We start from the raw sequence: 22863 nt of genomic DNA on the forward strand, positions 1-22863 counted from the left end.
GTTCATCGCATTGAGAACTTTGTCACCTCGACAGCTACCTTTGTAGAGTGCAGCAGCCATTGACAAACTGCAGAATGACAAATTGATTTTTACTGCTGTACTCTGCATATGAACCTGTGGCACTGAACCACGTGGATTGCTCGCCATATCATTTTGCACCCTGGGTAACCACCTTGGTGGCCATCATACTCTATGCCACTGCTGATTGGTAAAAACGTTTATACTGACATCCAATCAGGCGCTATTAAAGTATAGATTAAACAAAGATCTATTGACATGATTCTTTTAACCACTAAAGTGCATAGTGTAAGATTAAGGGATATTAAGAAACCATCAGATTCTAGTTTAACTTCTTAAAACCGTAATAGAAGAACATTGGCTCCCCATAGTCTCTTAGTTGCTTGCAATTCTCCACATTGGCACCAAGGCATGACTCTCTAGAACTGGTTTATGACTGGACATTTGCGCTGATTATGCAATTTACAGTTTTACAAATCTTCTGGAAATGAAATCTATTGATTCGTCCTTAGTGGGCCAATAATATATATGGACCAAAATTCAATCACTTTCTAAAGTACTTCAGAATCCATCCAGCGATAAATGGTTTTACCTTATACTGCATGTCTCCAGTGTGGGCCATAGAGATAAGGAAAAGATCCTGATTTTTTTTTTTGTTTAAGAGAATATAATACATTATGCTACTGGTTACCTCCTTTCTACAACTGATCAACCATTTTTCAAGACTTAAATACAGCATGTAAAAAGAGGATACAAGGTGAATGAGAAATCCAACTTGAAGTATAAAAATAACACTTTTAATCCAATTCTCTTTACATTTTGTAGTGGTACATAAATGAGCATTTGCTACTTGAAAAATAGATTTCAAATCCAATAATGACATAGGTATGAGATTTTTTTTTTTTAAATAAAATGAAAACCAAAAGAGAAATACACAGAAGAAAATAAAGTGTATACTGAATTCCACAATTAAAATAAAAAAAAAGCTTGCTGTTGCTCCTAGGAGTCGGTTTTATTTAAAGACTTGTCCAAGATTTAAAAAAAAAGAAAAAAAAAAAAAAAAGGTCTCCGCATCGCTCTTGATCATGGGATGTGCTGGAAATTGCCGCTCACATTTTTTATTTAAAAAAAAATATATATCCATTGTTTCTAATTCTGGACAACCCCTTAATAATAGGTTTTCTAGGCTTAGAATAGAATGCACTCGTACACAGAGATATATTTTTTTTCCTACTTCGTATTATGACAGGGTTGAAGATTTGCCATTAAACAAGCAGCACAGAAAGAAAAAAGAAGCTTACATTCTCTTCCTGAGCTTGAGGGATGGACATAGTTACTATTGCTGGCCATGACTGTTACTGGAGCATTGAGTTTTGATGTTTCTGTATAGGAACAGATTCAATGGCATAATATGGCCTGGAAATGTGCTAAGTTGTACATCCAATTCTTTCATTGCTGTACTCTTTAATTGAACAAGCAATTTATCAATCAGAATATTTAGGAAACCAGACATAGAAGGAATACTTAGAAACGGCTGATCAGAAGGCTGGCCAACCAATGCCGCAACCTGGAACAAACTGATTTTCATCATTTAAAAGAAATTTGAATAAAACTGAAAAACTAAAAGTAACATTTCTAAGTGGCAGCCTTGGGTCACAGCATGTCGTATGCAACCACTGCTCTGTATCTGTTTTACACATCATTAATTAAATTGGAACTGGATTCATTTTCTCTGGTGGCCTCATATATTCCCTGAGCTGTGTGGGGTTTCTATTCAGATATCTAAAAAAAATAAAAGAATTATGGGACAACGAATATAGCAAGAAGTGGATGCGGAATATTTCCCAATGACATGTTGAACAATAATATACTGACAGTAGGCCCCATATGTTGATACAAGCCATTGAAACATATCTTGACTACAAGTTAGAAACTCCTACCAGAGCAAGATGCTGCGCCAGCCTCAGTCATACCCGCGGGTGCATACACTCAGAAATCTTACATATTAACATATAAAACAAAGACTCATCCAAAGATCTGGATAATAAATAAACTTGCGTTTCCTAAGAAACCTTTTGCCTCAGTAGTAAGGCTGTTCCAAGCTTGGACAGGATAGAAGCAGTTTGATCAGATTGTACATAACCTTTCAAGAAATACATATCATGTTTAAAGATGGAGGAAATGACAGCGCTTAAAACTACAAAGTCTTAAATGCGTAGAAAGGTAACATGAAAAGTGTCTGCCAGCAGTTATTATGGTAACGAAGATGATTTCCTTGTGTCTGCAATTTTGTAGGGTGTTATATGAAGGTATTTTGTTAGACACTTGGATGGCTTGTAAACAGTATGTAAGGATTTCTAAGGCTGGTTGTGATTAGACCATGAGAGTATTCAATCTCTCCAGTACACTGCTGCTGAGTCTTCCATCATAAACAAGGAAAGAAAATGTCTCTTGTTTTTTGACCAAAGACCTCTCGGCTGTTAACCAGTAATGACATCGCCAACAAATTGCAAGTCAAGAGATCATCAGCAATCACCCTCTGTTGCCATGACAAGCATCATCTCACTCTTGCCCATTTCTTCCAAGGCACTGGCAAGAGTGTTGAGATCACCATCGTCAAGGTGTAAGGCTTCCCATAAGTCCAGAATAACTCCTGTAGGACTGGCTTTGGTGGCAAAATAGTTTAGATATCTGGGGAGAAAAAAAAATACATGACAGGCCCATTTTTTTAAAAATGTTACCACTGTGCAATCAGAAACAGAAAATACGTGAAGTTTTGGTCAACAACCCAAAGGACTGTGGGAATCAGAAAAGAGAGTTGTAGATTTAAGTCTGAATTTTTCCAATTTACCACTACTAGTAAAGCGACCTCCAGTGTTCAGTGCTTGACCGAAATGTCATGCATGTTCTGTTTTCGACTGTACATGAATAAGCGATCTCATCTACTTCAAATAGTGCCTAGTTCCTTATCTTTGCTTTATCCATGGATCCCTACTCGAGCACCCAAATATCAGGAGTGCCGTATAACCACGTTTGGCATGCCCAATTATCTACAGGGTTCAATCTTATTTCCCATATATTAGACTTCCAACACAGCTTACAATATGGTCTCTTCTTACTTGCTGTGCAGAAGACATCTTCCCAGCTATATTGCCTTGCTACTGCACATACTCTGCTCCTTCCCTGACAAGCAGTGCAAAAAGCTATTTCTACTGGCTATGAGAAGAGAGACTAAACATACTTGTCCACCAGTAATGGGGACGGTGTATTTTTCTAATGGTAATCGATGAATGTGCACATTAGTTTACAATTTAAACACCATGTGGCATGAAACTATGTTACTAAATGGCATCACTCTTGGTGTAAATGGTACACAAGGTTTATATTTTATAACTATACAATATACCTGCAATGTAATGGTTGGACAACCCTTTAAAACCAAAAAGAATTGATGACATACCGATCCATGCTGAGTTTTTGTGCCAAAAGTCTCCAGTCGTTTCCTCTAGAGTTTGGAGCATCCAAACTGTTGCAGATTTTCTGTCTAATTGACATTGGGATTTTAAAGGCATATGGTCCAAGCTGGGTTGTTACATTACTTCCAGGATGTGAAAAAAAGGGATCAAATGATTTGGCATTCTGTTAAAATACAAACATGAAAGAAGCGATAAATATACAAACTTGTAAAATGTTTGGGCTATAACCATTCATTCAAGAGCAGAAAAAAATCCAGCTTCAAGGATCCTCTAAAAACATAACTTTATTGCATAAATATAAAAATGTGCGATAACAGCATAAATGTCACAATCCCCAGTGCGGGAGGAATATGGTCTAACAGATGAGTTTCAGACGGTAAGGTCTTTAGGCATTGCAACCATAGTGGATACAGGGTCATTTTCATCTTGAACATTTACAGCAAATGCCATACATGTCTGATAGATGTGGGTCACACCTTTGGGACCCTCATTCATCTCAAGAAGGAAGCATCGTCACATGCCAATGTCAGCAAAGAGGAGGCAGCGTATGCATGACTTTCTCCACTCAGATGTACAGAAGATTGACGAACCTAAATGAGCATGTTCGTGGGGGTTTTGGAGAAAGTGATCTTGATCTCCAATATCACCATTAGCATGCCAATTTAGATGGTTTGTCAAATAGACATGTAATTACTACATTGGCAGGAGGGATATGTGGTTTTTAAAGATACACTACATGGCATTCTAAGACACAATATTATCATGACTGATTCTCTTTCTCTTGTTGGCCGGTATAGACAAGAGACTGATGACAGATCTGTGCCAGCTTAAGTCAGGAATAGACTCCGAGCAGCCAAACTATTCTATCCACTACCGAGATGATCAATACATTTTGCAGCATGTGAAGATGATAAAAAGAACTCTCCACCTCCACAGTGATAGAAATAAGATAAATGTAGTCTATTGTGAGACATGATAGCTATATTCAGAATTCAAATGATTAAGTTCAATGATGCCCCTTATTTTAGCATAGGTCTTTCACTGAAGGTTCACGCACTGTCTTGCCAAAGTAATGATAGGTATAAAGTTTCAATGTTCAACAATAAGTTGTGTATTTTCTGTAACTACAGTATTTATTCCAAAAGCGCCTGTCCCTTAGTCTGCAGTGTACTCGGTTTAATGACAGGCAATCCACAGTCACTACATAATTGCTAGTCATTGAGAAACTTTACAACACTAATCTAAACCTGAATAATTAATGCTTTCTACAAATCACTATATTCAAAAAGACATTAAAAACTTATGGATGAAATTACCCTAAAGGAACACAGTTCAAAGCTAAGAATACAATCCAAGTAAATAAGCACGCACATAAATGAATAAAACAGAATAAAAATACCAAAACACGCATTTCTGTACGCAGCTTATTTATGGTTATTGCTACTGGCCCATACGGCAGCTGCATTTGTCGAAGAGTAAATGATAAACTCTTTCTCTATATAAGAATATTTCTAATCCCAGTAACTCCGAGTGTAAACCGCAGGTAAGCTCATAATACTACTGCAATAATATCACAAAGAAATATATACAAAGCACTGTATTTTTCTCAAGAACATTCACTTATTGAGCAGAAACAGTGTTGAGGTGTATAATGGTCGGGATAAGTAGGCCGATGTGGTCTTTTGGCCTGATGCACCATTCAGCCCAAATCAAACAAGAATTTAGAATTTAGGCCATAATGGAGCCTCACTTTTCAGTTATAGGCTCGACACCACACCTTCCTTTAGCTTTACCCAAGCTGACCCTCTTATGAGAAGCTATACGAGGATACCCTCTGCTCTATGGGTCCTGTATAAATGCCCAGGTTGTCTAGTGGATAATCGTATCACTGAATGATTTCACAATATACCGTAATTCTAGTAAGTTTTCCAATTCACACAACCACCACAGGCTATGGCTCTTACAATATGCAGACATCTGTTCTAATTAGGTGTTTCTTGGTAGTATGAAACTTTCTTAAAGGGAATCTGCAGACATCAAGTTAGGCTGGGTGCCCACGTAGCGTTTTTCAAGCGTTTATGCTGCGGAATTTCCGCAGCGGAAACGTTTGTAAAACGCTAGGTAATCCGCACCCCATGGTCCCCAAGGGGATTCCGCATGTTCTATGCACATGCTGCGGATTTTTCCGCAGCGTTTATGCTGCGTACAAAAATCCGCAGCATGTCATTTAATTTTGCGGAAGCGCAGCGGAACTCCCGCCATTGACTTGCATTGAGACGCATAGAAACCGCGACTCTACATTTGTACAAGCGGCTTCTATGCGTCTCTATGTGTGGATGGTACTCCGTTCTGGAGGAGAGAAGACTCTCATCCAGACCTGGGTACCATTGTACCTGTAAAAAAAGAATAAAATAACAAATAAAGTTATATTCACCTTTCCGAAGGCTTCTCTCTGAATGCCGGCATCGCTTGAGGACCTGCGGTGACGTCACAGTCATGTGACCGCAGGCCCTTCACCGCTCTGTCTCGCGATATGCCGGCAGCCAGGAACCAGCCAGGAAGCAGCGCTGCAGCCACGCCGGGGCCTCGGGGGTGAGTATAGCTTTATTTGTTTTAATTCTTACGGTTCACACTATATAAATCCATGCTGTTTGCATGGATTTATACAGTGTGACCTAGTTGTCAAGCACTTTCCAAGTGATGCTATCGCCTGGAAAGCGCTTGTCAATCTGCATGCGGAAACGCATGTGAATCCGCATGTGGATCCGCATGTATTCTGCAGGAAAAACGCATGTACAATCTGCATGTACAATCTGCATGCGTTTTTTCTGCCAGGGAGATGCAGAAATGCTGTAGAAATTTTCTGCTTCATTTCTGCATCGTGGGCACATAGCCTTATAGAGCAGGAGGAATGGGGTAGATTGTTATATAGTTTGGTAAGAAAAGATTCAGTATAACCTGTATCTATTTTCTTCATTTAATCCTCTGTTCTGTCTGGGATTTTCAGTCCAGTGGGCGATCTTATCAGTGACTGACAGCCTTGTATAAGTGTGGATACATAGATAGCGGTCAATCACTGATAGGAACGCCCACTGGACTGAAAATCTCAGACAGAGCAGAGGATTAAATGATTAAAACACAAGGTATACCGAGTCTTTTCTCACAGAACTAAGTATCAATTAATGCAGCTCCTTCTGAACTCCCCCCTACAAAAAAACAGAATACTCAAGAGAGCAACGGGAATAGGTGCAAAAACTGGACACTTGACATTTTGACAGGCTTTTTTAAACATTTAATGCTGCTTATTCGATAGTTTGGAAAAATGTCTAGAAAAGGGAGCACAGAGGAGAAGGTTAATAAAATGCACAAAATGTATTAACAGCATGCAACATGAAATGGCATAAGAAAGAGTAACTGGTCTAATGTGTAGCAAGATGTACTAAATCTATCGCACAGCATGTACCTATAAGATAAGTATGGAGCACTGTCATCCTGTCTGTTCCACTTTTATCTCTCCCTATTGTGCCTGTACAGTTGCAGTAACGCTTTTCCTTTACCCAAGTCAAACAATTATTTTGCTGATCCATCCTTGTATATGAATACTGTGACAAAGCAGAGGTTATTGTTGACACTCATCATCAGGAGCACATGACCAATCCATGTGCCCAGTACACCCTGAGTTATCTACTCTAACCAATCCATGTGCCCCGTTACACCCCTGACTTATGTACTCTGACCAATCCATGTGCCCAGTACACCCGAGTTATCTACTCTAACCAATCCATGTGCCCCGTTACACCCCTGACTTATGTACTTTGACCAATCCATGGCCCAGTACACCACTGAGTTATCTACTCTAACCAATCCATGTGCACCGTTACACCCCTGACTTATGTACTCTGACCAATCCATGTGCCCAGTACACCCGAGTTATTTACTCTAACCAATCCATGTGCACCGTTACACCCCTGACTTATGTACTTTGACCAATCCATGGCCCAGTACACCACTGAGTTATCTACTCTAACCAATCCATGTGCACCGTTACACCCCTGACTTATGTACTTTGACCAATCCATGTGCCCAGTACACCACTGAGTTATCTACTCTAACCAATCCATGTGCACCGTTACACCCCTGACTTATGTACTCTGACCAATCCATGTGCCCAGTACACCCTGAGTTATCTACTCTAACCAATCCATGTGCCCCATTACACCCCTGACTTATGTACTCTGACCAATCCATGTGCCCAGTACACCCGAGTTATCTACTCTAACCAATCCATGTGCACCGTTACACCCCTGACTTATGTACTCTGACCAATCCATGTGCCCAGTACACCCGAGTTATCTACTCTAACCAATCCATGTGCCCCGTTACACCCCTGACTTATGTACGCTAACCATTCCATGTGCCCAGTATACCCCTGAGTTATCTACTCTAACCTCCTATCCCACTTGTTACAGTGTATGTAGTGTAATTCATACCTGATACATGTTGACTTCTCAAGCTGATTCTTAGAAGAACACAGGAAAATAATATAAGAAATCATTATCAGACAGCAGTATCGTTTTCTCACCTCTTCCAGGTTAGTATGCAACTGGAATATTTGTCCTTCTCCTTCCACCTGCCTCACACAAATTTTGCATGTCAGCTCTGTGGAAGCCAAACTGTACCTTTCCAAAGTAAATGTACAATGCAACGACCGCTGACTTCCACTCCAAATGTGATAAAAGGGTATCTCCTGAAATAAGAAAACATGTTAGTTATACATACGATCTATATGGTAGATTCCTGACAATGCATTTTTCTAGATTCTAGCCATTGTGTGTCATGTCTTATGGCAGTTAAAAGATGACTATAATTAATTTCAGCATTAAAGATGTTGTCTCGCAAACAAAGTACATTTTAATTAATAGATCTTGGAATATTAATAAGTTCCACAATTGGATGTGTTAAAAAAAATATATTCCTGTGCTGAGTTAATCTTATAAACCTGCCCCTGCTATGTACTGTGTTATTTGCAGTGTCCGATGATGTGCAGCTGCTGCAGTTCTTGATCGCGCATACACAGCTCCCTAGATAGAGGAGGAAACAAAGTGAGTATACTCTCAGCAAGTATACTTTAAGGGACTCTCAACTGCATGTTTGCGTGAGGGAGCACATTTCCCGGCCTATTTTATTACAGGAGCGAGTGTTTCTTCTGTACCACCAGCCCTCTGAGCTCATCACAAAGCAAATCAGTGACAAAAGAGCTGAAGGAGTTCGTACGTCACTGGTTTGATTTCTAATGAGCTTACAGGACTGATGATGCAGCAAAACACTCCATTGACTCCTGTGATAAAACAAACACGAAGAGAAATGTGTTCCTTCACACAAACAAGCAGCTATGAATCCCTGCAGTGTTATCAATATACTCACATATGCTTCCTCCGCTTGTCAAGAAAGTGTATGTGCGATCATCAGCAGCAGCATCTCTATATGCTCAGACACAGCCATTAAACAGTACATAGTGGAGGCACATTTATAATATCATCTCCGCACAATATCATCTTTTAAACGCATCCAATTATGGAACTTTTTAACAATCCAAGATGTGTTAATTAAAGTTTACTTTCTTTGTGGAAAAACCTCTATAAGGGGTTGTCTAGGACTTGTATATTAATGACTATTCAAGTGAATTGAAGATAAAGTACACTACACTATTGCTCAATAAACAATACAGAGCTGCGGTGTTCCACTTTGTACATTACTTACATCTGACAACTATAAAAGCAGATATCAGCTGATTTGTGGGGGTGCCAAGTGTACGACCCCCACCGATTTGATATTGATGACCCATCTGATAGATGGGTCATTAATATGTACGTCCCAGAATACAGAGGATTTATGATACTGTGGGCATCACACAGTCACAATTTAACAATTTGCAGTCAAATTCAGTGACTGCAGACTTTTCTTTTGAGATCAGACAACCCCTTTATGAGCTGCCATGTATTAAAGCACCACTCCAGCGTTTTTTTTTTTTTTTTTTTACTAATTTTACCACTGGAATGGCGTCACTAATCTAAGTTCCCTGTCCTTAATAATAAACTTACCAGTCACTGTCTTTTTCTGTTATCAGCGCTGCTCCGGCCAGACTCCAGCAGTTTGTGAGCTGCCGAGTCCAATCCGGCAATCCAGAAGTCACAACTCAATGTAAGTCTATGTGAGCCAGAACGAGGTGCTCATAGACTGACGTTGAGAGCATGTGACCATTACTTCTGACTTCCGGTCAGTCAGAAGTAGCGGTCACAAGATGGCGGCGTTGGACTGGAGAGGCGCTGGGAAGAAGACAGCGGCTGGTAAATATAAGGTTAGGGTCAAGGAACTTCGTAGCAGCACTCCAGGGCTGAAATGAAAAATAACCCTGGAGTGGTGCTTTAACAGTTTTGGCCAATTATGCTTTATACCTTTACATCCACTTACCTGAAATTTTGCTAGTAATTTGCTTCTCCACAGTGAGTGAGGAATATCATGGATAGATAAACGCAAGTTGTGATAACTGTCTTTGAACATCAGTGGCTTTGGTTCCTCTACTAGATATCCTCCTAAGGTCTTCTCCAGCTCTAAAACCTCCTATACATGAACAAGGAATAGATTAAATGTCATTCAAAAATCCAAATACTGTACACTACCCCATAAATATTAGGTAATATTAATGGATGACAGTAGAAAAATAAGATTTCTACCTGGTCTGTACTTTTTATCTTATGTTTTTAACATTTCTAATGCATTTTTCTGTTTATAGAAACTCAGCAAACACAGAAATCATCAGTAAGGCTGTGTGCCCACGATGCGTTTTTTAAGCGTTTCCGCAGCGGCAATTCCGCTGCAGAAATGCTTAAAAAACGCTTGGTAGAAGGTCTGCCATGTTCCCCAATGATAATCTGCATGTGCTGTGCACATGATGCGGAAATTTCCGTTGCAGATTATCATTGTGGAAAAATACGCAGCACTACCAATTATTTTGTGTAAGTGCGGCGTTTTCGCCGCCATTGACTTGCATTGGAACGCATGGAATCTGCATCACTGCATCTACAGATTCCATGCGTTTCAATGTGCGGATGGTACCCGGGTTTGGAGAAGAGGAGACTCTCCTCTGGACCCGGGTACCATAGAATCTGTAAAAAAAAAAAGAAGAATAAAATAAAAAATATACATTATACTTACCTTCTGATGGCCCCCGGTATCTTTGTCTCGGCTTGCCGGTAGATTGTGGTGGACTCAAGGACCTGCCATGACGTCATTTAGTCATGTGACGGGTCACGCGACCGCTGACGTTGACAGGTCCTTTAGTCTACCGCGAGCTGCCGGCAAGCCGAGACGCATCGCATAAAGACACTGGGGGCCATCAGAAGGTAATATTTATTTTTTATTTTTAACCATTCTTTCGGTCACACTATATAAATTCATGCCGGTTGCATGGATTTATATAGTGTGACCAAGTTGTCAAGCACTTTCCAAGTGATGCTAAAATAGCTTGGAAAGCGCTTGACAACACACATGCGGAAATGCATGTGGAGAACGCTTCACATCCGCATGTCCCTGGCAGGAAAAACGCATGTACAATCCACATGTACAATCTCCATGCGTTTTTTCTGCCAGGGAGATGCAGAAACTCTCAGGAAAAATCCGGAGTATTTCCGCATCGTGGGCACATAGCTTAAATGACCATACATATTTTGGGCAAAAGTCTTTATTACATTTGTCTTTGTCATATGCCTGTTTTATTCTAAACCGTGAAACAAAGTCCTTTCCAGATAATTCCCTATGGTCCCAAAGTTCTCTAGTTTTTTAAGCTACTTAAAGGGGTTGTCCGTTTTAGCTTTGTTTTAACAAATTGTGCAACATTATTTTGCAGTCCTTAGTAATATGTTACAGGTTCTTCTCCTTTGTGAAGTGTTAGGGTATGTGCACACGTTCCTTTTTGGCAGCGCTTTGAAGGCAGCATACTTGTGTGTGTCCAAAGCGCTGCACGCCGGTGAATCCGCATGTGTTCATTGAACACATGTGGATTCACCGCGTTCTATACATTGCACTGGTAGAATTTCTCTTGCGGAGACTAGCAACTCTGCAAGAGAAATTAACATGTTGCGGTCTGTGAAGACGTGCCACATGTCCGTCTCCAGGGGTGAGCTGCAGGAGCACACAGACGCATAGTGGGCATGGGATTTCTTGAAATCCCATCCACTATGCTCTAACATCTGGCTGCAGCGGATTGCACGCAGCGCAAATGTGCTGCATCCAATACGCAGCGTTTACTGACCGTGTGCACATACCCTAATCCGCTTGTTAGTGCAGCTTTTCTAACAGACTGCTCAACACTCCTTTTCTTTTAATGGCAGTGAATGGAGGGGCATATGACCATACCTATCTGCTTCCTCCAAGTAACAAAATATCTTTCCCATGTCCAGTAATTTTCATTTTTCAGTTGAAGAAGCTCGTAAAAGCTTGGAAAAAAAACATGGAGTTGCACCTAAATTTGGTGTCTTGTCGCCTTCACGACAGTTTCTCCCAGCTCCATTAAAATGGGCAGTGCTGGGGTGGTAAGAAGGCATGACGCCACAGCTCATCTAATTCATGGCAAACTGTGGAGTCCCCTTTCCAGAAATCTCACTCCAGTACCGGACTCCAGTTCACCCCCTCATTAAGAGCAACGTCAGCAATGCTGGCCTTGATGAATTGGGCCCAAGGTCCTAAAGGCTTTATAGGATCCTTAAATGGAATCTGTCAGAAGTTTTTTTGCCACCTAATCTTAGAGCAGCAAATGTAGAAGCAGAGACACTGATTTCAACGATGTGTCAATTACTGAGCTGACTAAAGCAGTGATTTTTTGTCAAAACTACAGCAATCAGCAAGAGATGATCACTAAAAGACTAGTAAACCTGCCGCCATGTAGTCCTCTATATTCATGAGCTCTGTATAACCCCACCCCCTCCAATGATTGGCAGCTTTCTGCCTATGCACAGTGTACACAGAAAGCAGCCAATCAGTGGTTTGGGCAGCGTTATACAGAGCTCAGCATTCATAGAACTGCTAGCTCTGCAGCAGAGAAAACAGTTTTTTATCAAAACTGCAGCAAGTAGCCCTGTAAGTGGCACATCGCTGGAATCAAGGTTTCTGTCCCTTATGCTGCTCTCAGATGGGATAGCAACCTGGTGACAGATTCCCTTTAATTGATGGCCTTCCTTTAGGATTGGTGATCAATGTATGATCAGTGAAGGTCTGACCCCCAACAATCAGCGGAGATAAGGAACCATTGTACACATCAGTGTGGACTCATACAGAACCTCAAGTAAATGTAGTACCAGGTATGGAAATAAATAAAAAAAAAATCACTGTCAATGGGATTGACACTGCTTATTAACATACAAGTATATTTGTACACTTATTTAAAATAGAGTTATTTTATTAATTAAATATACATAAAATAAGTAGAATTCACATGATCTAAAAAATCATAGTGGGTTCAGCTGTATTAAATAGGGAATTCTCATTGGGGTTCAGGCTAAAATCCCTGCCTCAGGTATAGATTCATGCAAACAGCTAACTTGTCTATGGAGTGCAGTCTGTGTAATACTTAATAAGCGGACTACATACACAAATATTTTGGTACAAGCAGAGAGAAATGTTCCACTTAGACTTTGTTTTTTTCTCTTTAATTGAAACATCAAGGAATTGACCAACTTTAAGACCACCTTTTTATTTACTGCCCCCTGATTTTGCGACTCGAGAGTAGAGCGTGAAATGTTATTTCCAAAGTAATCAAAGTAAATACAAAGCTCCACTTCACATCAAAATAAATGACAAACAGAATAATTAAATATCATTTTCTTAACAAATATCAATTCAAAAAAATAAATTTGATAAAAAAAAAACAGTTTATTCCCTTAAAACGAGAACTGCAGAATATTATTAATCAGGATCTTAATTAGAAACCCTTAGAAGTAGCGCGCTCTACAGAGATGTCCTAGAATATGTAAAGAACAGACAACGCCAGCCGACTTTTACTTATTTATTCAAGTAATCTTTTCGTTAGTTTGTTTGCTTAAATTATCTGTTGAGATAATTAGGTCATTAGGAGGAAATTCACTTGCTTGTATGCAAAACTTGAGAAGTAGTAAAAATAATTACTTTTTTGCCCTTTAAACACTAAGGAAGGTAGCGGAGAACATTAATTACGGGGAAGCTACAAGGTTAGACAGCTATATGTTGCCTTAATACCAGACATTTGAATATTTAAAACTGTAAAATAAGGAAGGTTTTAATTACTGTGCTCTTTTTACTACTGAAAATAGTATTTGAGCTCAGCATTTCTAAAAGGTCCGCTAATTATCGTCCCAGTATCAGCCCATTCCTATGACTGATTTATACAGTTAATAACCAATTTTTGAGGTTACCAGAGTTTATTCCAAAGGCTATAAAAACATAAATGCTTTACATTATTAACCAGGACTGACTCCAGCTAATGTCACCTATTAATTTTCTAACTCATTCCCCATTAAGCCATTAAACATTTGTACTTTCCTCAGAACTGAAATACTTACGGGTAATTTTGATTGATCTTTAAAAAAAATTTGTCATCTTATTCTTAAAGTTATAGGGTTATTCCAATATTCAGAGCCGGATATTGTCAGTGAGTACTTAGAAAAACAAACACTTTTGCAATTTACAGCTCTGTTGCCTAGGAGACCGACCACTGCTGTTGTCTGGCTTGTAAGCACTGTGCTGAACTAGGGTGTAACAGCGCGCTCCAGCGATCCCGGCTAGCTCCAAAACAGTGTTTATAAGATCAAAAGAAAAGAGCTTGTAAGCACTGAGAATGTTTTGTTGTCTAGCAGCGGTGGTCGATCTCCAAGGCAACAAGCTGGAAACAAAAGAAAAGTGTTAATATCTGAAGAACGGCTAAAAATTTTAAAAAGCAGTAAATGTCAAAATTTCTTGTATTTACAAGAACTATGTGACAATCCCCATTTATGGAGATGAGAATAACCCTTTAATAAGACCTCCTTTCTGAAAAGACACTGGCGCAGCTGATTGCCAGAAGTTATAGATAACAGAACTCTGACGATCAGCTGAATCCGGTTATTTATTTAGCCTGCAGCTCCCACTGCAGGTGAAATAGCGCATTACCTGCTGCCTATTCCAGTGAATGTCTAAGCATGTAACGTATGGACATGTCCGGTGTGCTGGAGCTGCACTTATGGAGCCTTGGTTCAGGATAATGGGGCATATAACAGGAGATATCTCTATGAGACAATAGCTTAAAATAAACTGTGCACCTATTAACACAATTATTAGGGTACTGAATCACTAGCGTACACACAAATGATTTTAGGGGATTTTGGTAATCAGGAGACAGTGGCAAAGAGTGTCTCTCGCTGTGGTGAGCACACTGTGTGTGAATTACACAGGCAGTCTATGGATTTCCTTGGGATCGGTGTAATTCTTCATGTTCCAGGTGACAATGCAGTAGTGGAAAGACACAGGTTCTGTCGGGTCCCTAAAGTTTACAGCTGAGGTTCAAGTAATCTAACCGATGATCTTTTTTTTTTTGTGTTGGCACTTTCAAAAAGTGACAAAGCAGATAAACGCCTTTAAGGGAAACCTGTCAGCACATTTTGCTATTTAATGTGAGAGCAGCATAATGTAGAGAGCCTTATTCCAGGGATGTGTCAGTTACTGGGCTGCTTGATGTAGTTTCAATAAAATCAGTGTTTTATCAGCAGGAGATTATCACTAGAGGCCTAGTTGTCTCCTGCTCTGTGTAACCCAGCCCCCCACTAATTAACAGCTTTCTACCAATGTACAGAGAGCTGCCAATCAGTGGTGTGGGAGAGCTTAGCAGAAAAAAACGTGATTATTAACAAAGCTACACCAAGCCCAATAAGTGACTCATTGCTGGAATTGGGGTCTCTGCCCTTACATCATGCAGCTCTCAGATTACATAGGAAAAACCTGCTAACAGATTCCCTTTGGTCATTTTATGAATATTTGATTAAACATGTTGGGGACATGATTTTGTGGAACTCACTAATATATATCAGTATGACAGGTTCTCGCCCTATACTTGCCGCCTTCCATACAGACTGCACAGCTCTCCTGTCCATACAGTGGCTGCTAGCAGAGGAGCACGTGACCAGACCCGCCCACCTGTCTCCTCCAATTGTAAACCAGCTTTCAGATGAAGAGTTTTCTAATTGGAGGAGACTGGTGGGCGGGTCTGGTCACATGCTCCTCCGCTAGCAGCCACTGTATGGACAGGAGAGCTGTGCCATATGGGATGGAGGAGGAGAACCTGTAATACTTATATATTTGGAACTGGCACAAAATCATGTCCCCAAAACATTTACTAAAGATAAAGTGACAAAGCCGGGAAATGGAATCTGCTTCTCTAGAGCTACTGAATCATGGGGAAGGGACCATACAACATATTTGGCACATTTTAAAAAACTACGTTCACACAAACTAGAATGGATCAATAAATATTTTGAATAAATTTCTAGCTATAGCCAAAATAAATATTCCTAGTCAAGATAAAGAATGAAATCTGTAGCACAACACTGCAAGTTACCTTCAATGCATCTGGCGTGTCTTCTAAGCAGTACACCTTGAGATTGTATTCTAGAGACGTAGAGAGAATCGGTGCAAATATGGCCAGCTGGAGCCTCTTTATGGCAGATCTGGAATACGATTCTCCTACAAAGGCGTAGGTCCCCAACTGGTCTAGTAAGATGTGACAAGACTGGTTTTCCAGCTGACAATAACATGGAGTGTTCAGCGTCTCTTCATTTAACGTCACAACCTCCTGAAAAGAACAGTAATATGTTACTTATTTGTACACGGAAGGATTTGTTTCTTAAAAATCATCAGTTCAGCTGGTGAACATAAAAGCAATACAGAAAAAAACATTATTTCTTTCCACTGCTGTTTTTCAAAATGTATCACTAGAGGGCGCTATAGGATGCCACCATGCAGAAATAAGCCTATAAAGAAATCCTATGCCTATAGGGGAAGCACATTGGGAGAATTTATACATCGCAAACAACCTCTCGGCGTTAGTACAAGCAAATTACTGGAGAAGGAAATCAGATTAATATTAGGCTAAGCATGTATAGAATATGAACGTGCTCCTATGGATGAAGCACACACAGAGGATTACAGCACAATAGGTAAAAGGTTAAAGCCTGGATAAATCAATTCAGTTACATGATTCAACATGGACTAAATTCACAGCTTACAAAGCCGGGCAATGATCTCCCAGACAGGTTCACCAGGAGAGCTCATCTAATAGACCTTTCCAATCCGTAGCTCTCCAGCTGTTTCACGACCACGATTTCTAGCTATGGGGTCATGGTGGGACTTTTGTAACAGCTGGAGAGCCAGAGATCGGAGACAGCGAGCATAGGCCAAATGATTGAACATACAGTACGTACAGCTAACTGGCCTATTAGAGCTTAATGGGGCTGTCCGACAACAAAATACAACTTTTTTTAAGGCATCGATGGTTTTAAAATAATAAACAGAGGCATACTCAACGCAGGATGCTCTGGAGGTCTGCGCCTGTTCCAGAAGCAATGTTCAGAAGTTAGAAAGATTGGCTGCAGCGGTCAGGTGACTACAACAGTTTGTCATGTGAGAAATATCTAATGGTGCTCTCTTCTTGTCACTTGATCTGTGATTGGCTGCAGCAGTCCTGTGTGTTCCCGACTGAGCAGACATCACTTCCAGAAGTGGCACTAACTTCCGGAGTGTCTCGCACTGAATCTGCAGGGGCCCTGGATGGTATGCCTCGGTTTATTATTTTTTAAAAATTAATGCTTAAAAAAAAAATTGTGTGGGCCAGGCAACCCTCTTAACAGTGGTGGAATCTTAATGTATCTTTATTAGCAACTGTTTAGATTGAGAAATACGTAAAGCAAATGACAGACTCAAGTGTCCCCACACACCAAGGGTGGATGCCAAGACGTTCCTACCTCCCAGTTTCCTTGGTGAGACTGAGTCTTCAGCTGTAAGATCCAGTCTGATGTGGCTGTATCTGCACAATGAGGGATGGTCAGAATGACAGGTCGGCACAGCAGAAGTCCAGTGGGCCCGCAAGTCACTATAGGGCTTAGAACAGTCTGTGTCCCTTCCGAAGGCAGACTAGGAATAAAGAATGACCAATCAGAAGACTTTTTAAAAAAAAAAAACTTTCACATTAAAGGGATTGTCCACCACTGGACAGCCCCAGATTAATCAATTCAGGACCCCAATGAAAATAAAAACTGTCTATAGTCATCTCCCACAGTGGTGCCGTTCCAGCAATGTTGGCGCCGCTGTTCCCGGAGAGGTATGTGATATTGATGTGTGACGTACAGGTTGCAGCCAATCAGCGGCCTTTGTTTGGCTGCAGCTCATCAATATTCTAACAGAGTGGACGTATGCCCAGATGAAACAGTAAAGGCTGCAGCTAAACAGAGGCCACTGATTGGCTGCAGCCTGTACGTCACACATCAATATCACATACCTCTCCGGGAACAGCGGCGCCAACGTTGCTGGAACGGCACCACTGTGGGAGATGAGTATACACAGTTTTTATTTTATGTGAGATACTGAAATGATTGGGAAAAGCTTATTCAGTAGTAGACAATCCCTTTAAGTACCGCAGAATATTATCTTGCCGAAAATAATTGAATCTCAAAACAAAGACGAGTGCATGCATAGTGACTTAAAGGGGGAGGGGTCAGAACAAAGACGAGTGCATGCATAGTGACTTAAAGGGGGAGGGTCAGAACAAAGACGAGTGCATGCATAGTGACTTAAAGGGGGAGGGGTCAGAACAAAGACGAGTGCATGCATAGTGACTTAAAGGGGGAGGGGTCAGAACAAAGACGAGTGCATGCATAGTGACTTAAAGGGGGAGGGGTCAGAACAAAGACGAGTGCATGCATAGTGACTTAAAGGGGGAGGGGTCAGAACAAAGACGAGTGCATGCATAGTGACTTAAAGGGGGAGGGGTCAGAACAAAGACGAGTGCATGCATAGTGACTTAAAGGGGGAGGGTCAGAACAAAGACGAGTGCATGCATAGTGACTTAAAGGGGGAGGGTCAGAACAAAGACGAGTGCATGCATAGTGACTTAAAGGGGGAGGGGTCAGAACAAAGACGAGTGCATGCATAGTGACTTAAAGGGGGAGGGGTCAGAACAAAGACGAGTGCATGCATAGTGACTTAAAGGGGGAGGGGTCAGAACAAAGACGAGTGCATGCATAGTGACTTAAAGGGGGAGGGGTCAGAACAAAGACAAGTGCATGCATAGTGACTTAAAGGGGGAGGGGTCAGAACAAAGACGAGTGCATGCATAGTGACTTAAAGGGGGAGGGTCAGAACAAAGACGAGTGCATGCATAGTGACTTAAAGGGGGAGGGGTCAGAACAAAGACGAGTGCATGCATAGTGACTTAAAGGGGGAGGGGTCAGAACAAAGACGAGTGCATGCATAGTGACTTAAAGGGGGAGGGTCAGAACAAAGACGAGTGCATGCATAGTGACTTAAAGGGGGAGGGTCAGAACAAAGACGAGTGCATGCATAGTGACTTAAAGGGGGAGGGTCAGAACAAAGACGAGTGCATGCATAGTGACTTAAAGGGGGAGGGGTCAGAACAAAGACGAGTGCATGCATAGTGACTTAAAGGGGGAGGGTCAGAACAAAGACGAGTGCATGCATAGTGACTTAAAGGGGGAGGGGTCAGAACAAAGACGAGTGCATGCATAGTGACTTAAAGGGGGAGGGGTCAGAACAAAGACGAGTGCATGCATAGTGACTTAAAGGGGGAGGGGTCAGAACAAAGACGAGTGCATGCATAGTGACTTAAAGGAGGAGGGGTAAGTTTGGGTATCTGTGTAATACATGGACAGAAAGGGCCACAGCAAGAGCCACTTGCGAGAAAGCAAGGTATACGGCTGGGGATCAATAACATTTACTGAGCAAGCGGCCGTACAATTGTCACCTTCTGTAGGAATAAACAGAGCAGAATAATAAGTCCCAGACTGACTGCGGTTATACAGTGTGCAACTTCATGCAAAGCAAGAAATGTCCCTTGTAGGGATCCATGGAAATGTGTGTCAGCGATGGGTTGGATATTAGGGAACATTCATTTATATGTGGAGAAATAGATTTAAAAGGTAAAGTAAATACTTACACTGTGTTCTCTCTCTTATTAATCATTAAATACATTTCATAGTATTTTCCCTGTGGGATCGCTCCATGTGGAATCAGCAAGCTCACTCCTATCAAACAAGAAAAGCATTTATACAAAATATCCACGAGATGATAAAAATGCTAGAAAAGGGCAATTCATTGTGAACGCATGGACATTTACAGTTACCGTGGGCCAATCAACTTTTTGTTTTATGATATAGTTGTGTAAATTGCCTCTTCAGAGAGGAAGAGGACTTGAACTCTAGTGACACCTATTGGAAGTAGCAATCCTAGAAGTCAATATCGACCCTTTAACGAACCTTGCCATATGACTTCGGATAAAAGCCAAAGAATCAATTTTCAGACATGGTGTTTCGGGATACTGCCCCTCATCAGTGCAAAGTATGAGATCTGATTTGGCTAGGTGAGATCTTATAGGCATGCACAGCTATAAGCCCCCTCACACTGACATGCCAGGCCAGGAATGTCACTCTCCACAAGGAGAAACGTTACCCCTTAGATCTCATGACATAGATGTGAATGTTTAGGACAGACACTTGGTACATTTAGTTATTACGCACAGAAATGTCTTAAGACATCCCCAAATGTGTAGCCAAACTCCTTACCCAACAGAGTAAGGCTAAGTTCACATTACCATATTTTCAGTATGAATGATGTCCATGAAAAAAACTGACATGACATAGAAAGCACTAAGACCAATGTTCTCCAATGGGGCTGGTCAGATGAACGTTTTTTTTAACAGACTGAACCTGAGCAGTATGAACTATTCTCTTGCGTAAGTCGGTTGAGTCTCGATTATTCAAGTCTATGAGGGCGCAACAAAACAAAAAAAGCAGATCCCGTACACATCACCTGTATAGCATTCAGTTCATTCTAACATAGGAAACTGTATTTGCGTTTGTAAATGTTAATAACTGCAGATGTAAAAACCGGATGCTATTCAGATTGCAAATGAACCACCATAAGGATGAAAATTAGACGGCTTTTTTATACACTCGTGTGAACTCAGTCTAACGGTAAGGGTAGGTAAAGGTAAGTTCACACGAGCATATAAAAAACGGTTTTATCCAGAAAAATGGGACAATTTTTTTCTCACTTGTTATACATGAAAAAAAATCACTCATCTGTATGGCCCCCATTGAATAACATTATTGTCCGTTTTTTTCACTCGGATGGAAAACATGGTGGTGTGAACGAGCCCCAATAGTACTATATGCCATGTGCTTTTAAGACAGGCAGAGACTAAAAATACACAAGATCATGGAACAATATGGGCTATGCACATGCCACTGTTAGAAGCAGTAATTGCACATTTTATTCAACACAAGCGCCTTTCAGTGCCAATTATGTTGAAGTTCAATTTACACTAATGCCAATGTGCTGACATTTCTACAGCTTTTAAAGACCGTAATGGCACATACGTAAACAAGAAAAAAAACTTCCTGGATACGAGTGAAATTATCATGACAGGCGCCCGTTAGAAAACAATGTATTTTAAACAGGTGCTCCGCATGATCCGCAGAATAATGCCGTGCACTACAAATATGATTATTCACAATTCCCGCGACCTCCTGGGTCTTCAGCCGAATCAACCGCGTAACTTTAACAAACATTCAAAGCAGCTAAAAAATGCTTTAAATGTGCCTGAAAATGCCAACTTACCGGTGTTTGGGAAAGTCAGTCTACCCCCAAGGCTCCCAAATGTCCCCGTCACACTGTTACTAGAGTCACGCGGCAATGTCAGGAGATGTTGGCTACTGATAGTTTTATTCCTTGAGTTAATGATGTTGGTATCTGATGGGTATGTCCCGATGGGTTTAGGACCAAGCAAGTCATCGTGTATTCCAGGAGAAGTCCCAACCGGGGAAGAATTGAAGACTTTTATCTTTAGATTTGGTAGCGGATCTAACAAGGGAGAGTTGGTCATGGGAATTTTGTCGACAGAGTCTTGTAATGCGTACATATGGCCTCGATATATACCGGCGTTGGCCGTCAAATCTGGCTGCATTGACGGGTGTAATAAATGGGAGTTGTCTGCAAAAATAAATATTAGGCATCAGAATTGTGACAATTTTTGGTGTAGTATCACACTTGCATTTGCTCTTTTGTAGACAATATTGAATAATAAAAGATCTTTAGTCTATAGGTTTGCTGAATTTAGTAATACATGACAGTGATTGTGCAGAGTAAAGTAGGTAACATTATTTTGCCTACATTATGACTTAGAGCTCTCAAGCTGTATAGGTGTAATAGATTTTTATTATTTTTGGTCTCTTTAACCAAGGAGACAAGCAGGCTGTATCCATGAAGTCTAGACATGCTGTATGATACTATAAAATCTCGGATGAAGACCACACCGCTGTAAATGCAAACATTTCAGAGTTTTAGTTTTACAAACATCTAGTAAAACTTGCATAAGCCAATGCTATAATACTAGTAGTCTTACTTTTAATATAGTGGGGCCAATATAGTTTGTGCTTACTGCTGGATTGGCCATCAACATCCAAGCACACACATATATAACTACGTGTATACATAAGATTCTTCAACATTGAAATTGCAACCACAGGAAGGAAAAGTTGTTGAGTTATGACAATATAGGATGGATAGACACGTTACTGATATTAAAGAAAAAAAATGGAAGCATTTTCAAAGCATCTCAATTTATGCAGTACTGAGTATGAGCAGAAATCCCCGCATGTAGATGCCTTGGCTGCCATCAATGAGGTTATTAATGGTCATCTGAGGAATGTCCTGCTACACTGAATGCACTCTGGTAAATCATCAAAATCCCCTGCTAGCAGCTCCTTTTGCAAATTCCCGATCAATAACATCCTAGATCTGCTCCAGAGACGCTGCAGGCCATGGTAACATGTTTAGGCCACACAGTATGCTCACAGTAGCACGAGCAACATGTGGCCTGATACAATTTGAAGAAATGGCCAGACTGCTGTTTCCACCACCAAATCAGTGTAACACTGAGCTGTTCAAGTAACAGGAATTAAGACTAGAGGGGTCTGATTACCATACATTATGCTTTCACACACCATAATCCCAGAAGTAGGATGATGAAGGACTCTTCATTGACCTCACGCCACCACTCTCAAAGCCAATTTTTGTG

The 22863-nt window shown here is 40.8% G+C and overlaps 1 protein-coding gene across 2 annotated transcripts in view; it reads right to left on the reverse strand.

The window, feature by feature from the left end:
* Nucleotides 1-1145: 1145 nt before the first annotated feature.
* Nucleotides 1146-22863, reverse strand: part of UNC5B (unc-5 netrin receptor B) — a 195204-nt gene continuing 173486 nt past the window's right edge. For both annotated transcript variants that reach the window (XM_073685857.1, XM_073685856.1), the window contains 8 exons: nucleotides 21405-21776; nucleotides 19723-19810; nucleotides 17516-17684; nucleotides 16114-16347; nucleotides 9966-10115; nucleotides 8077-8241; nucleotides 3479-3657; nucleotides 1146-2709 (listed from right to left, as the gene is read on the reverse strand). In XM_073685857.1, coding sequence (XP_073541958.1) covers nucleotides 2544-2709; nucleotides 3479-3657; nucleotides 8077-8241; nucleotides 9966-10115; nucleotides 16114-16347; nucleotides 17516-17684; nucleotides 19723-19810; nucleotides 21405-21776 — 1523 coding nt within the window. In that variant the 3' untranslated portion in view covers nucleotides 1146-2543. The remainder of the gene's footprint in view (nucleotides 2710-3478; nucleotides 3658-8076; nucleotides 8242-9965; nucleotides 10116-16113; nucleotides 16348-17515; nucleotides 17685-19722; nucleotides 19811-21404; nucleotides 21777-22863) is intronic.

The sequence above is a fragment of the Phyllobates terribilis genome, unplaced genomic scaffold (genome assembly GCF_046119375.1).
Source record: "Phyllobates terribilis strain yellow unplaced genomic scaffold, ASM4611937v1 Scaffold_5__5_contigs__length_657084704, whole genome shotgun sequence".
NCBI lineage: Eukaryota > Metazoa > Chordata > Amphibia > Anura > Dendrobatidae > Phyllobates > Phyllobates terribilis.